Consider the following 17,309-nt stretch of genomic DNA (forward strand, 5'->3'; position numbering starts at 1 on the left):
GATATATTATGTGGATGATCAGGTGTGGTAACACAGCATTTTTGTTCTTACATATTGAGATAATGTCCAAGATCTCAGTTAGCTCATATGAAAGTCAATACATATGAAAACTTGTCCTTAAAAACAAAAAACAAGTGTGCTATCAAGCAATGTATTCACATGGGTGATCGCCAGAGTGATTAGCAGCTGTAATAACAGGAAGCAGTTATTGCAAAAGATAAAGAGGATGCACAAAAGAAAAAAAAGATTGCATATCAGAACTTCCCTAAAACAAATTACAGTTCAATTTATGCTTTTACAAGGCTGGGAAATTTCTGTTTACATACATACATGTTGTGTGTCACATGATTTATGAAGATTTAGTTGTTGATGCCTGGTCCCTCCACGCGTTACATAATTTTTACAAGGCCACTGTAAGGCTTTAGATAACACATGTCACCTATAGCCCAGTTTTCAGTAAGAAACCTGGTAACGTTCAATTCGTGCACGCCCCGCCCTGAGCTCGAGGAGTCCCCACTCATCTTCTCTCCGGAGCAGATGAAGAAAGAGGAGGAGGAGGAGCCCCTGTGTGACGTAACTCCATCCCTCCCACCCCGTTTAAATTTACATTTTCTATGGGTCCTGACTGAGTGTATGTGGAGCCGGAGCTAACAGATTCCACAGGGAGACACACCTCAACCCCAAGAAGTGACCCGGAGACGCACCGATGTGGCTCAAACCACTTTGTCACTTTAAATATTAAACAACCCGAGTTGGACAAGTCGCGTCGGCTTCGACTTTGAGGTAGGTGTGTGTGTATGCGCGCGCGTGCGCGCGTGGCTGGAGCTCGTGCTGTTTTTCTCGTGAGCTTGCTTCACAAGTGCACTAACAAAAAAAGCGGCGCGGGTATAGCTAAGCGGCCGGTTTAGGGTTTCGAAACTAGAAAGTGTCTAAGGGCAAACGAGCAAGCCGGAGAAGAGAGAGAATGAGATTGCAGAAATACAAACTCTTGTTTCATTGTCTCCTTTTGTTGCGGCGCATGACTGTAGCCGACGGGACAGTGAGGAACAAACACGTTGAGGTTGTTGTTTCCACACGCACAGACAACAGTTTGGTTTTCTTATAGCAGGTAGCGTTTGTGGCACTTGGTACTTTGAGGAAACAGCAGAGGGGAAAAGCCTTTATTATAGTTCCCCTTCTGTATCTGTGTGAACCTGTGAGGGCTTAAAATGCAACCAATGCAAAGGCTACATATGGTACTCCTGCTTTTAAGCCAGTTCATAATCCTTTACCCCAAAACCATGTATTTTGTGTTTACAGTTTGTACCACCAGACGTTGGGTTTTTTTTTTTTCCTCGTTGTTCTATTTTTCTTATCAGCTACCATAACCTGTACATAGCACTTCAGTATTTACTGTTGAAAGGAGATCAATCGGAGAGACAAATTACATGCGAAGAGACCACATTTTATGGGTGACTGAATCAGTGAGTCAGACTCTGAGTGGAATGGGACAGGAGTGGTTAGGTCTAAGCACATGGCTTCATTCAGAACTGACAAACTGGTCTGTGCTGTCATCAGGCAGAACAACTGTCATGTGAGTGTGAGAGTGTCTATTTTTAAAGTGGCAACAGGTCTGCAAGTCTAAAACTTGAGGCATTTCTTTTTGATAGTGAATTATGTTTCTGTTAAATTTTAACAACGGTAAGCAAACAGGGCAAACCCCAGCTGGAGCTAGAGGGTTGAGTGTCTGTGTGTGTGCATGTTTGTGTGATTGCTGGGTGGAGGCAAACTAGCAGCTTGGTAAATAGTGCAGAGTAGACCTAAGGTGAGGTAGTTTAACTCTGGCGATCTGATGTTTTAGTGAGAAGAGAGGTGATAAAAGCAGGTGGTTTGAGTGAGTTTGTTGCCGTTTAGGTGAATGGCTTCTAAGAGTATGGTAGTGGGTGTTTGTGCTAAAGGGAGGGGAAAGTTTTGCACATGTGTTAGTCATTTGGAGGAGAGTTTGCGAAACGATTTACATCTGTTTTCTGATCTTTGAACCCCCTCCTTCCTTCTTCTCTCTCTCTCTCTCCTGTTTCTCTTACTAGGTCTGTCTTTGCTGTCTTCCCGTAAGAGCTGATGCCGTCACTGTGTATGTGTGCGTGTGTGTGGTGGGTGTTATAACTGAAAAGCTGCCTGCTTCATTATCATTGCACTCAAAGGAATTTAAATATGTGAATGAAATATCTGAGTTTCCATTCTATAATAGCAAGTGTCCATTAGTGGTTTGGTGCATTTCTCAGATATATCATTACAGAGTTAGAGACCATGTCAAGGAGTCAAACCGACCTCAGGAAAATAAAGGTGTTTGAGTCAGGAAAGCTCAAGCTCAGGCCTTGTTGGTGAAAGACTACCTTGTACCAAATGTTTTTAAGCATTTACCCCTGTAATTAGCCTGTAAACTAAGAACGATTTCAGAGGATCTCTAGTGAAGTCTTCAAGCATTTTTACCAAACACCACCTCACTCTGTCCAGTGCCACTTTTAACGTATGTAATATTGTTTAAAGCTTTTCAAATGTGCCACAGTGCTCCTGTTTTGATGCTTATGTCATAGGAATACTTTGTTTTTCAAGATGTTTGTTAGAGTAATTTGTTTGGGTCTTTTGGTTTTGTCCTTTCCTAAGCAGGTATTAAAGAATATCAGCAAGTGTAAGGACAGTGTATTCAATCAGCCATCATCTACTAACTGCAATGATTAAATGGCATTAAGCATTTGCTAAATAGTTTCCAGGCTTAAAGCCAAAATAGTTGTACTCATTCTAGTGTACTCCTCAGGTTTAATAATAAAGTTAGTTCAGTGTCATTATATAAAATACCAAAATGTTTGGTTTGCATTAAAGGACTCCTTCAGCCTGCTTTCTTAAAATATGTTTTCTACAACTGTTTTAGAGAGCTGCTTAGCATTTTAATCTGGCTCTACAATTTTTCAAAAACAATTTGCGCCCGTAAAGGCTGAATTAAATATTATGATGCAACATAAACACAAGTGATGCAATCCAAAAGCAGGATCGACGAAGGATCTTTCACTCGGCTGCAGTTTTGTTGCAGCGGTTTCACAGTTGGCTGTGTCACGGTTCAGGTGCCGAGTATCTTGATATAGCGCTTGTGTGGCATGCACATCTGTGTGTGTGGGGGGGGGGGGTCTGTGGCAACTCAGACATGGAGAGACTTGTTTAAGCATGCTCAAGACTGATTTACTCATGAAAGACAGATTAAGGTGCATGGAAAGGAAAGCCTGAAGCAGAGACAAGTGCACACACCTACAGCGATTCTGCCTCTCAAAGAATCCCATTGATTTTCCTGCTGTTACGCCAGAGCTTCAATCACAATAAAGCACCATTACTGTGCTGACCACTTTGCATAGCCTTGGAGAATGGATGGCATGCACGCTGACTCTAAATGCTTTCCTCCTTGCGGCTATGTCGCGATTGGGAGTCTGAGCTCAATGTATTGGATTAAGCTCATTGTAAGCCCATATCAAGATATATGGTCCTTTCTTTAACACAAACAGGAACATAGCTACACTTCCACAGTAGAAGAGATCCCCATTCTACTAATACTTGAAAATGACTGCGATTTCAAGGTGCGTATACTTGATTTTGGAAGTTTCATCACGCAAAAGCACAAGATCAAGACTTCTGTCTGTAAAATGTGCATGTATAAATCTATTTATACAGGCCTGTATAAATAGATTTATGGCCTGTATAAATAGATTTATACAGGCCTGTATAAGGCCTGTATAAATAGATTTATACAGATACATTTTACTTAAGACAGGTATATTTTCTGTCATGACGAGCACACTTAATTGAATCAGAGAGAACAAAGCTCCTCATTTAGCCTGTTTTTTGGATACCTGGGACCCTTATTGTTTCTATATGCGTGTGCCCGCACAGTCAGCTTGCACCCCTGTGTGTCTGTCTGGCTAACTAAAGATTGTCTGGTCGCTCAAGGTAACAGTTGTTTTTGGGGTTTTCTTTACTGGCATGTAAACAAAGGAGAACCTCCCAAATACTCCCTGGTGTGCCCTCCAGCCAATCAGATGTGAGATCCCAGATGGGCTCTGCCAGTAGTCGATGAGGATGGGCGTGCCTGCTCCATATGAGGAAAACAGCAGTAAAGCACAAAGCTTTGAATCTGGAGCTGGAACAGACAACAGAGCCATAACAAAGACTTCTTATTTCTTAGCCAGACAAAACAATTATATATTTTTTATTTTCCTGCATGTCTTTCACACCACTATTGAGACAGATATTGGAAATGTATTTTAAAGTGTGTGTGTGTGTGTGTGTGTGTGTGTGTGTGTGTGGATCTTTCTTATGTCTCAGTAAGGAGGACCTACATGAAATGTGCGTATATCTCAGCTGCGCCTGTGGTATATAAGTCTGGATCTTATGCATGTGTTGTGATCTTCATCTCTCCACCTGTTCCCATCAGGTCTGTACATATACATACAAGAACATGTGTCAGTGCCAGTTGTGAGCATATAGGCCAGCCTTTTGTATTTGACTAACAGGTGTGACCTCAAATTGTATCCCTTCCTGAAATATGCCCTGAATGCGGTTGTCAGCAGTTTCATTTTAACCTTTTGAAGGAGGAAAAACACCCAAATGTTTCTCACTCAAATATGTCAGTGTTTGAATATATTTAGGTCTCTGTGTCCATACATGTATTTGCTGTTGTGCGTCCAAGGCGATAATCAGTGTGCAGTTTCATCACATTCCCACAGCGTGACTCAAAGTGGTGTCTGTGCCTTTTCAATCCATCCCATTCATCCTGTAATCTGCCTCACCCCGGGGGCTCAAACCGTGCAGCAACAGGAGCCACAGCATGGAACAATTTCAGTTCTGTGCTTAACAGAAACTGTCTAACTCGGCATGTTTCAGTTCAACGAGAGAAAGGTCATAGCTAAGCATAATTACATTTTTAAGTAACATCTTAACAACTAATACATAATATTTTACCAGTATCTGCTTCATCTGATCATGTCGAGACACATTTGAAAGATCAGGATACTCTTAAGAGATGGAGGCAGTGAGACTTGTGTTATCATCAGGCAAGACAAATTGCAGCTGCTGTGCTTTTGAGACACAAAAAGGAGTGGAAGATAACACCGACAGATAAAAGAATTACAGCCACAAGAGACAACCATTTTCAAGTGCAGCTTACAACACAGCCACAAAACTACATTAACAATTGCACATACAGTTATTGCCAAAGTGTGCACTGGGTATGCCAGGTTTGTTTGTTTGTTTGTTTGTTTTAATCGAGAACTAGAACCAGACAGGAGAAGTAAAATTATGCATGTTCCTCTACTTTGTTCTGTTCCAGTAGTTGAAATTGTCTGATATAAAACAAATGCATTGGTGGGAAGGAACAGTTTAGTTACTCATTTAGAGTCAGTATTAAAGCCTGATTTCTGAAGAGAGTTCTTTCAAATATTGTAGTTATAATGAGAGGGTTTGACAAGCTGACATATATTGAGATATATATATTTTTAATATATATAATAAATTAACCTATTATGCCTTTCCTAATTTTCGACCTTATGTGTACTGATGCAATAGTTGATGGGTTTTTTCCTTCAACATGGCCATTTTTTTTTTTTTTTTTTTTTTTTTTTTTTTCAGATAACGATGTCCTGTTTGCAAATGATCCTTACAAGCGAAAAGCTCAGGCTTCAGACTGCTACTCTTAAATCTGTATTAAGTCACAGAGAGGGGCCATTATTCTCTTTTATTGTGGTCATTTCAGACACATTGTTCTTGCTCCCAGAAAGAACTGTGTAGAGAGGGAGCTGCCCAAAGGCTGTATTTACAACAGTGGATTAACTAGGGGGCAGCACCAAGGCCCAGTTGTAAGCCCTTAGAGCAGTATAAGATAAGATAAGGTTTAATTTTAAACATGCAAAGCTCTTAAAATTTTTTAAAGGATACAGTATCTGCTAAGGCGCTTATTTTTTTTTGTTGAGATAAAACCAAAATATTTGTGGCTCTGTTGTAGATTATTGTATATGGAGCATAAATATGTTTTCTAACTCTAGTTTGTTTGTAGTAAGCCCATAAAAGCTGTTGTATCAAGTGGAAGATTTATCAGACCAATATAAAGAAGCTATCGATATTTTGTAAACTGCAGTAGAAGCCAAACAAAAATAATGTATTTACAGTAAGTATCAAGTTGCCAAAGAGAGTAACAGTAACTCAAATGCCCCGATTGAACCCTTTGGCTGGGAGGCGTATTGGTGATTTTTGTTGTCATTGTAACAGCCTGGTACTGACTTGATGCCTCCAGTGTTTTTCAAGCATCCGACGTGCACAGACGCATACTGCATAGCACAGCTCATGCCTTTGTCACATGATGCACATTATCCTTTCCTTGTGTGGGTGTTTTCTCCATGTTTGCACATCTGTGGTTTATGAACCCTAAAACCCAGATTGTAAATTCCCATACCCCTGCATCTCCCAAGTGACATCATTGTACTGTGGGAGCGGTCCGGGTGCTTTTGGAGGTCAGTACATGATGAGGCCCCTAAATTCCCCTGCTATAGACCCCCACCCCAAGGCAGAAAACACAAAACAGATCTCAACCCCCAAACTCGGAATACATTTGAGGAGCCCTTTTCAATCTCACTGTATGTTTCTTCTTTGTCGTACTTGGCTAAAAATATAATCGCTCCAAAGTTGCCGCGTCTTCACCACTCGGCTCTCTCGGTAGCAATTGTGTGGCACCCTTTCTGGCATACCCAGAGTAGTTGGTCTAAACTGAAACTCTTGATGCAGGTGGCAAGAGTGGTATTTGCATTGCGCTCAGACAAAATCATGCCAGTGGCCATCTTTTCTTCTTATCTTACTGGCTCCTTTGCAATATGATGAGCACTACCTAGATAGTCATTTGAACTCAAATTATTTTACCTACAAATGCAAATACACAACAAAACACACAAAAAATAAATGTGGGTATGTGGTATGTGTTTATAGATGACAGCTTGAATGTGTTTGTAGGTACAGGAGAGTAAGCACGCTTGCCACAATGACTTATTTGTTGTCATGTGGTAAGGCTGTGAATTATCACGTATGTACAGGGAGCCCATATGGGAAATTATCTCATGGTCGCTGGTAGACCGTCAACTCTGTGATTCACTTTTTCAGTCACTTTCTCTTCACACTCACACACAGGGCCATGCTATCCCACCCCCATCCTCCCTCAGCTGTCCGTTAAAAGCCCATCTATCTCTGCGTTTTAATTAGGGCCTCCCCTATTTATGGCTGAATGGCCGCTTCATTAACAGAGAGGCTTGGAGATTCACATCCGGATCTGTACAGCTTGTGACACACAGCAAGGCGAGAGAGTGTGTGTGTGTGTGTGTGTGTGTGTGTGTGTGTGTGTGTGTAAGAGGGACAGAATGGGGTGTGGGGGTTGCTTCAGGGGTATTGATGACGTAATTTCCCCTGAGGGGTGGACCTCCCATCTGTGAGTGGAATATAGAGGATTTGTCCAAAGTAAAAGCAGACTATATGGGACAAGGAAGCAAGATGTATAAGATTAAATGTTAATTTTTTTTATGGCCACAATCATATGCATCTTATTAAATGTTAATGTGTTGTTGTTTTTTTTCTTTAGCTCATATGAATCTACAATCAACATATGTCAGTATATATGAATATATGGCCTGAATAGCAATTAATATTCAGATTCTTTATCGTATTTAACCAAGAAACACAAAGTCAAACAATGCACAGGCTTGGCTCTTCCAAAAATTAGATCCTCTTTTTTTTTTTTTTTTTTTTACATAAGCTGCCAAAGCCTACATCAACACTGGATGCTAAATCTCAGATCAGTGCTTTTCTTAAGCCTAACCCCTGTGTACCTTTGTACTGGAAATTGCAAGGGGGGGATCTTGGCTCACACATGCTGTAGTGGGTGTGGTCAGCTATGTGTTCACCACCAATGACAGTTGATTGCCCAACCCCACCCTGTGGTGTGCAGATCTCTGGATGGTCTGTGCCTGTGTCCTAGAAGGAAAACGGTGGGGTCAGATGGCAACGCAGGCCACCAGCTGCTCTCCTTGCCTTCATTTTCTGTGTCTCTAAGGCTGCACCAGGAAGAGGGCCGTTTGTGATTCATGAAAAGCTAAACCATGTCATCATTCAGTATGGCTGTCAGTGTCTTTGCATGCCCTATCTTGTTAGTCATGCCGATAGTCATCTACTTTTTCTTTGCTCCTTAATCATGTTCACATCACTAACAATCCCCTTCATTTGTCTGTTTTTTGTGTTTTTCTTCTTAGAGTATCCACAGTATTGTTTTCCCGGCCAGCTTAACATCCCCTTCCATGCTCATTACTGTGCTCTGTTTTGTTTTTATTCTTTTAATGGATGCACATATGTGCGTAAGGTAAGGACTAAGTGTGAATATGCAGGCTCTAAATTAGGTTCAGAAATAGCTTCTTTCAGTTAACTCGAGAGTCTGATGGCTTTTGTTGTAAGTAACACATTTTTACATGATGCAGTTTTTTCCCATTGTTTTCCCAAAGCTAACAATTTAAGCCACATTAACATCGTTTTTAAGGCTTTAATTCAGTGCTAAAATTATTTTAATGTTCTAGCTTCTTCACAAGTCCTGCATCACAGTGCTGTGTCACTAAATTGTGGGTGGTGGCTGATCGCCATGGCAACTTAGAGGCTGTTGAGAAATGAGTCCATATAATGAATGTAAGTCTGTGTGTGTGTTAGCTCATATACCAAAGCTGGCCATGATGATGCAATTCCTTGGCACAATGCTGGCACTCTAGTCGTTCTATCAGCTCTAATGCAGCCTGCCACTGTGGACTACACTTTCTCACACAGTGCAAACACATTGAACTGCTTCCTCTTTTTAAAAAATAAAAAATAAAACGACAACAAAAGCAAAACAAGTATTGCTTTTATACAGTGAGAAGAACGAACTTGTGTCAGCAAGATGTGAGTAAGTGTGTGTGTGTGTGTGTGTTTAAGCCTCCTCGTGGTTTTAACTTTGTGCACTACTGTTTATCTTTTTGTTGGCATTTTTCCTCACTTAATCAATCAGATATTCCCTGTTACTTAATCCAGAAGTGTGATTACCTACAACACAAGAACAGCTAATGAGGACAGCTGGGAGAAAGAAGTTTCTTTTTCCGCTTTTGCTTTTTTCCTTTCCAAGACTCTGTTCTGACCCAGTTTTCTGTTTCTTCTCTAGTTCCCATTGTTTTCACCAACTTTTTTTTCTTTCTCATTTTATTGCTGGATGCTCGGATATTTTGAATCATATTAGTACTGCGCGCTCTCTCCTGGACATCTTGGGGAATGGAGACTCATTATCTCTGTGTGTGTGTGTGTGTGCCTGTGTATGCCTGTCTCAGTAGTAAGGGTGTGTCTCCAAAACCAATAAACACAGAGGGATTTAATGGGATTCTTGAAAAAGCAGAAAGTGCTTTTTTAAAAACTGTGTTGTTGTTGTTGTTGTTGTTATTATTATTATCGTTATCTTGAGATGTGGTGGAGTTGGAGGTGCACATATTAACACGTGCAATCTACTACATACATTTTAGTGGCTGTTAGTGACAATGTTATTTCATTCTTAACCCCACCGATGGGCAAAGCAGCTGCAGTCAGAGGGATCTTAAGGGACAACATGTTAACTTGCCTGTCTGTACCCATCTTAGATTTTAGGTGTGCAACTGTAACATGTAGCTTTTTTAAAAAAAGAAGCCAGAAGTAGCAAATAAACATGCAGAACCACCAGTGATCAAGCTGACTTTAAGCAGTCCTCGAACTTGAGGTTGTAGGTCCCTTTTGAACTCCTTATGTTACTTCCCCTCTCCCCGGGGGCAGAGAGGAAGCAGGAGCAGATGTGTTAAACGGACACTGTGACAACACTGCCAGTCTGTAAGTTCCTGTACCCGTCCAACTCAGCATTAACAGAAGCCACCCTTTGATGTGCCCATCATGTGCGGGTTCACGCAGCTCCTGATTACAGCATCACGCAGTTCTTCCCCTTCTCACATTTACAATCACTATCACTATTTCCTGTGTCAAAAACAAATGCACTTTGACTGCCAGGTTCCTTACAATATTAGAGTCAGTGATGTCTGTGAAAGTAGTGGTAAACTAAACTAGTGACCAGTGTTATTTATGTTGCTTTTCTAAATTAGTTATATGCATAGGTTTGTGATGGCTACATGGGTTGGTAAACACAGGGTTACTCATCTGAGATTAGAAGGAATTGTTTACAACCATGACAACCAGGCAGGAAAACTGTACTATTACCAGCATATCGTATAATATTCTTCAAGGATGTTTCTGTATCATTTCTCTCTCTTTTTGTTCTGCACCCAGTGCAGCCACACACTAGGTGTTTATCCCAGGCTTCTTTGTTATGTAACTGACATCATTTAGCTCCTGGGGATGCAAAAATATCGACCTCTTGTGGTGACTGTAACTCATTGCGTCAATGCTTTTGAATGCATGTTTTGATTTGTGAGGACGCATCACACTGCATGTGCCAGAAACATGCAGTGTGATGCGTCTTTGGAACAAGTAACTGTGATTGGCTGTAAGATCAAAAGCAGCATTCTTTAGTCCTTATCAGCTCATTCTTATCAGTCGAAGAAACACCTGATTATGAGTTTGAGCCATTCGTCAGACCGGGGAAGCCGTGACTTTATTGGATGGTATATTCAGACAATCATTTAGTAGTCGAGTAATTAATAACTTTACAGTTTTGAAGCTAACAGAGGTCGTAAATACATATTGTATTAATAAAGGTAAAGTTAAAATGTAAAGATAAAGGTACCATGAAATTTGATAAGTGAAACATTGTGCATAGTCATAAACTGCCAGAGGTGTGTATTAAAAGTGAATGGAACAATGAAGGTAAGGGAGGGGGCAGAGAGAGAGAGAGAGTGAGAGAGAGGGCGAGCGAGCAAGGGAGGGAGGGTTTGTGTGAGCTTAGCTGTAAAACAGACTTTGAACTCCAACCAGCTCAGTAGCAGACAGCTGTGAAGAACAAAGCACTACTCCTGCACGAGGCTTTACGAGATACCAATTAAAAAAGAGAGCCAGAGAGGGAAAGAGGACAGCGTGTTTTAATAGCTTTTCTTGGAGAATACATCCCAAATCAAAATAACAGAGATGGCTACAATGTTCAGATACCCCGTCTTTCCTCATCTGCAGGGTGAGTTTATCATTTCATTTTCAATTTATGTATTTCTTTTGCTTTAATTCAAACAGTAGCTCAACAGTGAAGTAGTGAGTCCTTTTTATTTTAGCTTGCAGAGTCAGTGTTTTAAAGAAACACAAGTATCACTCAGTGCATTTGTTGTATGTTTGTCATGCGGTTGGATCCTGGTATTTTTCTGCGCATCGTTCCGAAGTTCCTGATTAGTCATTCTTTGAAGTGGAGCACGTGAGCCATGAGTTCAGATAGGTAGATCGATAACAGTAACTGCTATAAAAGGTATGGTGTTACATGCATACATTGCAACTTGTGAGAGATATTGATCAAACTTGGAGTAAATCACAGCTATAACTAGAGCACTGCTAAATGAAGAAATAAGTAAAAATATACACCGTGCTGACCCTGAGTACCCCCTGCTATTTCTGTAGTTTATAATGGTTCATAATGAGGGTTTTTGACATGCTGGTTGTGTGTATGAAAATAGGTGAACACTCCATTCGCAACTGTTGCTAGAAATTTCTACTTTATGGTTTCTGCTCCTTCTGTAAGTTGACCAAAGCAAACATCTGTTCACATCTGGAGGAGTTCACAGATGTGACTTGGTTTTATTTCAAGCCCACAGACAGCTGTAGGCTGATTCTCTGGGCTAATTCTGTGCTTTAGTAGTTTCTGGAATATTTACATGACACTGTGTGTCAGAAAGATATTAGGCTTTTAAGGGCTGTACCCATTACTGTCCCTTCATTAATATGCATATGTTTCTTATATCATCCATCAAGGGGATGAAATGTTCCTCTTCACTCAGTGTGGAACACTTACGTAATTCCAGTGCTGAGTCCCTTCATCACTATAGAGACCAGTGAAAAACCCTGAGCTCATGCCAGAGTATCTGGCAGATGCTCATATCCTGATTTGCAAGATTTGCGAGAAGTATGAGAAATCTCATACTGTGTTTAAATCAGTCTCTTTTTTTTCTCTTTTTTTCCCCCCTGTTGATTTAGATCCCTGTGATCCTGGTTTGTCGCTGTCAGCAGGGAGGAGTGTCATGGCGGAACCGGACTATATGGACGAAGACTGTGATGAGCTCATCAAGCCCAAGAAACTGATCAACCCAGTGAAAAGCTCCCGTAATCACCAGGACTTGCACAGAGAGTTGCTCATGAACCAGAAGAGGTCAGCAGATAGAAAAATACCTTGAATCTCACTCCTAGCTGTCACTTGGTGACCACATGTGGTAAATCCAAATCATTTTTTCAGAGAGATTATTTACCTCCCTTTTGTTGATACCAACAGCAAGATTATATTTTATAACTGCAGTTAAGTGTTAAACAAAGATAGCTGCACCCCTATGCCTTTAATAGTCATAGCCATAAAGCAATATTTAAGATTTCCTTATGTTTAATACTGCTAGTATCAAGATAGATAATACTTTATAGTGAGAGGCCACTGAAGTCCAATAGTTTCTAGAACGACAATAAAACATCCCTGTTTGTTTCTGGGTGTAACATAAACTTGTGATAAGAAGGAACGGTTCCACATTCAGGATAATTTAGTTTTATCTTCACTAATGGAGGATGAGTGAATCCAGTAACCTTGCCACTTTCTGCTAATTCCTTTTTGTATCCATGTCAACGACACTGATGCTACCGTATGCTACTGCTGTCAGTGTGGTTGACTTCACTGGTCCATCTAGTTCCCAGCAGCAGTGTAATGTGAGGATTGGGATATAAAACATTTCATAGAAGCTATTATATATAAAACCTTTGGCAAATATTGGTTATGTAAAAGTCAGAGATGTATGCCATGGAGGAAAATCCAGTCGTGGCTACTGATATTACATGAAACAAAGGATTTTATGGGTCTGTAAGTCTCTGAGCCATCAATCAGTGTATGCATACGTTTATATCTTAGCATGTTTAAATGCACATACATACTGGGGCCCATGATTGCCCTTTCAAACTCGATGTTTGTATTTTATCACACCATACAGTGCCAGCAGCTTTGTGCCTGAACTATAAATAGCTCTGTAAACACGCATGCTGGTGACAGCTGTTACATCACAGCAGCAGTTCTCCGGTCTGTCTTAAACCAGAGTGTAATGATTAAAGCAGGGCATTTAAGAATCAGGAGGAAACTGGCCAAAGAGAAATGAAATTCTAAAAAAAAAATAGAAAATAAAAATTTCGGCTCAAACTGCTGCAAAATATTGCTTCTAATAGTCTAGACAGAGGATTTTGACAAGCATCAACCAGCTTTAAGGGGGAATAAACCTTAATGATTGTGCTTTTATCGTGTGCTGAGGTATAGAAGGCTGGCCTGCAAAGTGGATTAGTCACAGTGATGAAAGTGGGATGGTTGGATGGATGCATGGATGGATGCTTGTAACGGAGAGGAAAAAAATATGTTATGTAACAGAGATTACAAAACTGTCTCTAGCTGAGGGCCTTTCTCTGCCTTGGCTACCTTAACTGTAATGGCACCTTCCTACACAAACAAAGGAATTTGAGAAATTCAGCCACCACGACTGGCCAGGCATTCGATCAGATGGAGGTAGTGATGTGTGGGATTTTGAACACACATTCCTCTCAGCCTGCCTGAGGCCATGCATTTGGTGGTGGGGTGTGTGCATAGGTTAGTTATGTAAACACTGCCCACGGTGAGAGAAGAATGAAGTCAGCATCTTTGTACTGTAGCCTGTCTTACTGCTGTCGCCGACCTTGGCGTCCACCCCTTCTGCGTGAGGGTACTTAAAATCAGCCCACCCAGTCACATCTTGGGCCTTCTGCCCTGCTTCAGCTCACTAAGAGCTTTCTAAGACCCTTACTGATGCAAAACAGGGCATTTAACTGAAGCAGTGACTCTTGATAAAACAGACCCTTGTTGTAAATTAACTCCCACTGCTTTTTGGAACACCGTGAGCTCAGTTATGTAATCGTCTTGATTTAATAATGCATGTAATTAAGGCAGTGCTGTTGCTAAAATGTATCCAGGTAAGGGACGCTGTGTTTTCTTTGAAGACCATCTGTGGCCTGTGTAGATTCAGGCTGTCATAGTGAAAGAAAAATCAGTTGGAGTGTTGGGTAATCTGCATTAAAGGTTTTAAAAAATTAAATCAGTAAAGGGCATGGAGATTGGATTTTTGACCAGGCACAGTATTTTTTTCCCTTCTACTGTGCCACTTTATTTGCCCTTAATCCTTTGATCTTTATTAGTTTTTGTCTGTTTATAGATGACTTCAATCCATCTGTTCTTCTTTTTCTTAAATATCCCCACGTCCCAAACTTGCTGTTACCCCCCTCCCCCCAAACAACATGTTTTTTTTTTGTGTGTGTGTGCGGGTTTTTTTTTTCCTGTCATGATTTTGGAAGAGCTTAGCAGATTACATAATATTTTGCATCTTTGCTCCTCGGGCTTTCACTTTACTGAGATGTCTTCACTGAGTTGTGTAACAGTCCCACTGGTTTTGCAGTGACTTAAGACATTTTCCGTGTGTGGCGTATGCTTCCCTGCAATCATTCTTGATACTAAAAGACCAAAAAAAAATGCAACTGGGAAAGAAATAAACAGCCAAGTTCTCACCCATGGTTTCAGCCCACTCTTTCAAAGTCATTTCCTGTGCTGGCAAAAATCATCTTATGCAATTCTTTTTGATGCGGAGCAATCTGTGATTTGCTGCGAATCAGAACTTTCCTGTAACATGATTGCCGTGTTTAATCCGAAAGTCTAATACTAATCTGCATGTCAAAACAGAATAAGGTCATATATTACGCATGAATTTGCATGCCAGTCTCCTTCTGAATGAGGCTTTGCAGTGACATCAGCATGTGTTGATTGAAGCTGACATGCTGTTTCATTGATGGATTCTGCACAGGGGTCTGGCTCCTCAGAACAAACCTGAGCTCCAGAAGGTTCTGGAAAAGAGAAAGAGGGACCAAGTTCTCAAGCAACAGAAGGAGGAGCAAGAAGCCCACAAGAAGAGGAGTGACTTGGAGATAGAGCTCATGAAAAGACAACAGAAACTAGAGCAGGTAAATGATTGATAGACATTGTGTCATTTACACACTCATAAATCCCAACGTGTACAATGGCTTTTTCAAAACTTTATCTGAGTTGCTAAGCTGTCTGTATGTGTTTTGGAAAAACTTGAGTTTCGTGTAAATGTAAATGTGAATTTAATGTCTTTATTCCTGCAGCTTGAACTGGAGCAACAGAAAATTGGGGAGGAACAGGAGAACACCCCCGAGTTTGTGAAGATGAAAAGCAACCTGCGCAGGACCAAGCAGGAGACCGACGGGGAGGAACGAACCACCTAAAAAAAAAAAAAACATCAGGGGTGGCTGGGTCTGGCTGACTGTGCACATTTTTGTGAGCACAGAGGCAACAGGAGAGTGTGTACAAAGGAGAGAGAGTGTGTTGTGTCTGTGGTACACGGTGGTGACCATGATCTTGGACCTGGCTTTCCCAACCTAGCTGTTCCTTCATGCAGTGAGGAGAGAGACTTTAAAGAATAAAGACCCCCCCTCGGTCTGCCTGCAATGGACCGCCAGTACTCATACCCACCCAGCAGCACACAGCACCCCCCACAGGAGGACCTAACACATGTTACATGATTTTTTTTCCACAAGGGCGAGCAAGCTTTCAAGGAGCTCTGAGGGACATGCAACCAAACACACACACACACACACACACACAGGAGTATTTGTCCCCTATGTTTTTCACTCCTTTCTCCACAGCAAGCTCTCATTTCTCTTTACTGTTATTGATGTTGTCATTGTTATTGTTGTTTTTTTTTTTTTGTTTGTTTGTTCTCACATTCAGAATCAAAAAAAGGAAAAGCGGACACTGGATGGACTCTTGAAGCTGTGTAATGTAAAAGCCAAACAAATGTGCTTTTATTATTTATGTTTGTAGCTTTTAGCGCTGGTATAGGGGAGGACACTTTTAGTCATTCTGTTTTGGGTTTTTTTTTTGTTTTTTTAAGTTTGTTTTACTGCATAGTATATGAAGCCAGAACAGGACAAAGGGAGTGCGTGGTTGTGTGAAACACTCGAATTCGCTTTATTTTTTTTTTTTAAATTGTACACATGCCATTTCCTCAGCTAATGCAATTTTGAGCAATAGTAAAACTCCCAGGCATGAGAGTGACTTTTCTTTATATATTCTGTTGTTTTTGTTTTGTTTTGTATGAATAAAAGTGTTACTTAATAAATAATTTAAGTTTTGTGAGGCTGGTGTTACGGATTCAAATATTGGGGATGGATACAAGAGGAAAAACCACAATAACAACACTGGTCCGGCCGGGTTGAGTCAAACGATGATTTTAATGATCACACGCGTGGGAGATGGACACCGTACGCAGACAGCATCAGATCTCAAAATGGTGGAGCATTGATCAAACTCTTATAGCCTCTAGTGGCCCCCACCTAATCATAAAAGCCTAAACATTCACATTCTTTCTCTCACACAGTGCCTAAGCTACAACCTTGGCTCCCTGTTTATCTGCTCCCGCTGAGATGGGGCAGAAAACTCCAGTATGTTCTGTTCTCTTCTAATCAGACAAATAAGGCGATGACTTTCTGCAAACAGTATTTCTCATAACTCAGCAGTATAATGCATCATAAAACAATATCATTCATTCACAATCAACCAGCAGTCTAATGTAATGCAAATCAGCTTAACAAATGCAATAGTTATCACCTTCTTCTAATTCAGGAGAATAATGCAAACTAAAACTACATAATAATTCACCATCTTTAATTAAGGGTCTAACATGGCATAAAATAATATTATAATCTGACACTCCCCCTTTTGTGCTCTTTAGAATAAAGAGCACACCTACACCCTGTAATCCAATGCGGCCGGGTTCATTTCTTCTTACGCCTGAGGCCCTTTGTCACCCTGTTGGGCGAACCATATGTGAGATGACCTCTGTGTTTGCGCAGTCCAGATGCAAGAAGAACTATTATTCCAACAGTAGCAGGTACAGATGACACTCCCCAGTTCTCCCACAGCTTTATTTTGGTGCTACCTTATACCCTTCAGACGTACTCAGACTAGAACCTCTGTCCGAGGAGCTTTTAGCCTTTATTTTATT

At 40.8% G+C, this 17,309-nt stretch overlaps 1 protein-coding gene across 2 annotated transcripts; it reads left to right on the top strand.

Moving 5' to 3' along the window:
- Nucleotides 1-631: 631 nt before the first annotated feature.
- fam107b (family with sequence similarity 107 member B) lies at nt 632-16,441 on the top strand. 2 transcript variants are annotated; one of them, XM_084933277.1, is made up of 4 exons: nt 632-783; nt 12,217-12,388; nt 15,087-15,243; nt 15,409-16,441. In XM_084933277.1, the coding sequence occupies exons 2-4, from the start codon at nt 12,261-12,263 to the stop codon at nt 15,526-15,528; spliced, it is 405 nt and encodes a 134-aa protein (XP_084789403.1). In that variant the 5' UTR covers nt 632-783; nt 12,217-12,260; the 3' UTR covers nt 15,529-16,441. The 2 variants fall into 2 exon arrangements, with proteins under 2 accessions (XP_084789403.1, XP_084789402.1); XM_084933276.1 differs by lacking the exon at nt 632-783 and adding an exon at nt 10,980-11,212.
- The last annotated feature ends 868 nt before the right edge of the window (nt 16,442-17,309 follow it).

The sequence above is a fragment of the Perissodus microlepis genome, chromosome 7 (genome assembly GCF_051167445.1).
Source record: "Perissodus microlepis isolate ML-2025 ecotype Zambia chromosome 7, ASM5116744v1, whole genome shotgun sequence".
In the NCBI taxonomy this organism is placed as follows: domain Eukaryota; kingdom Metazoa; phylum Chordata; class Actinopteri; order Cichliformes; family Cichlidae; genus Perissodus; species Perissodus microlepis.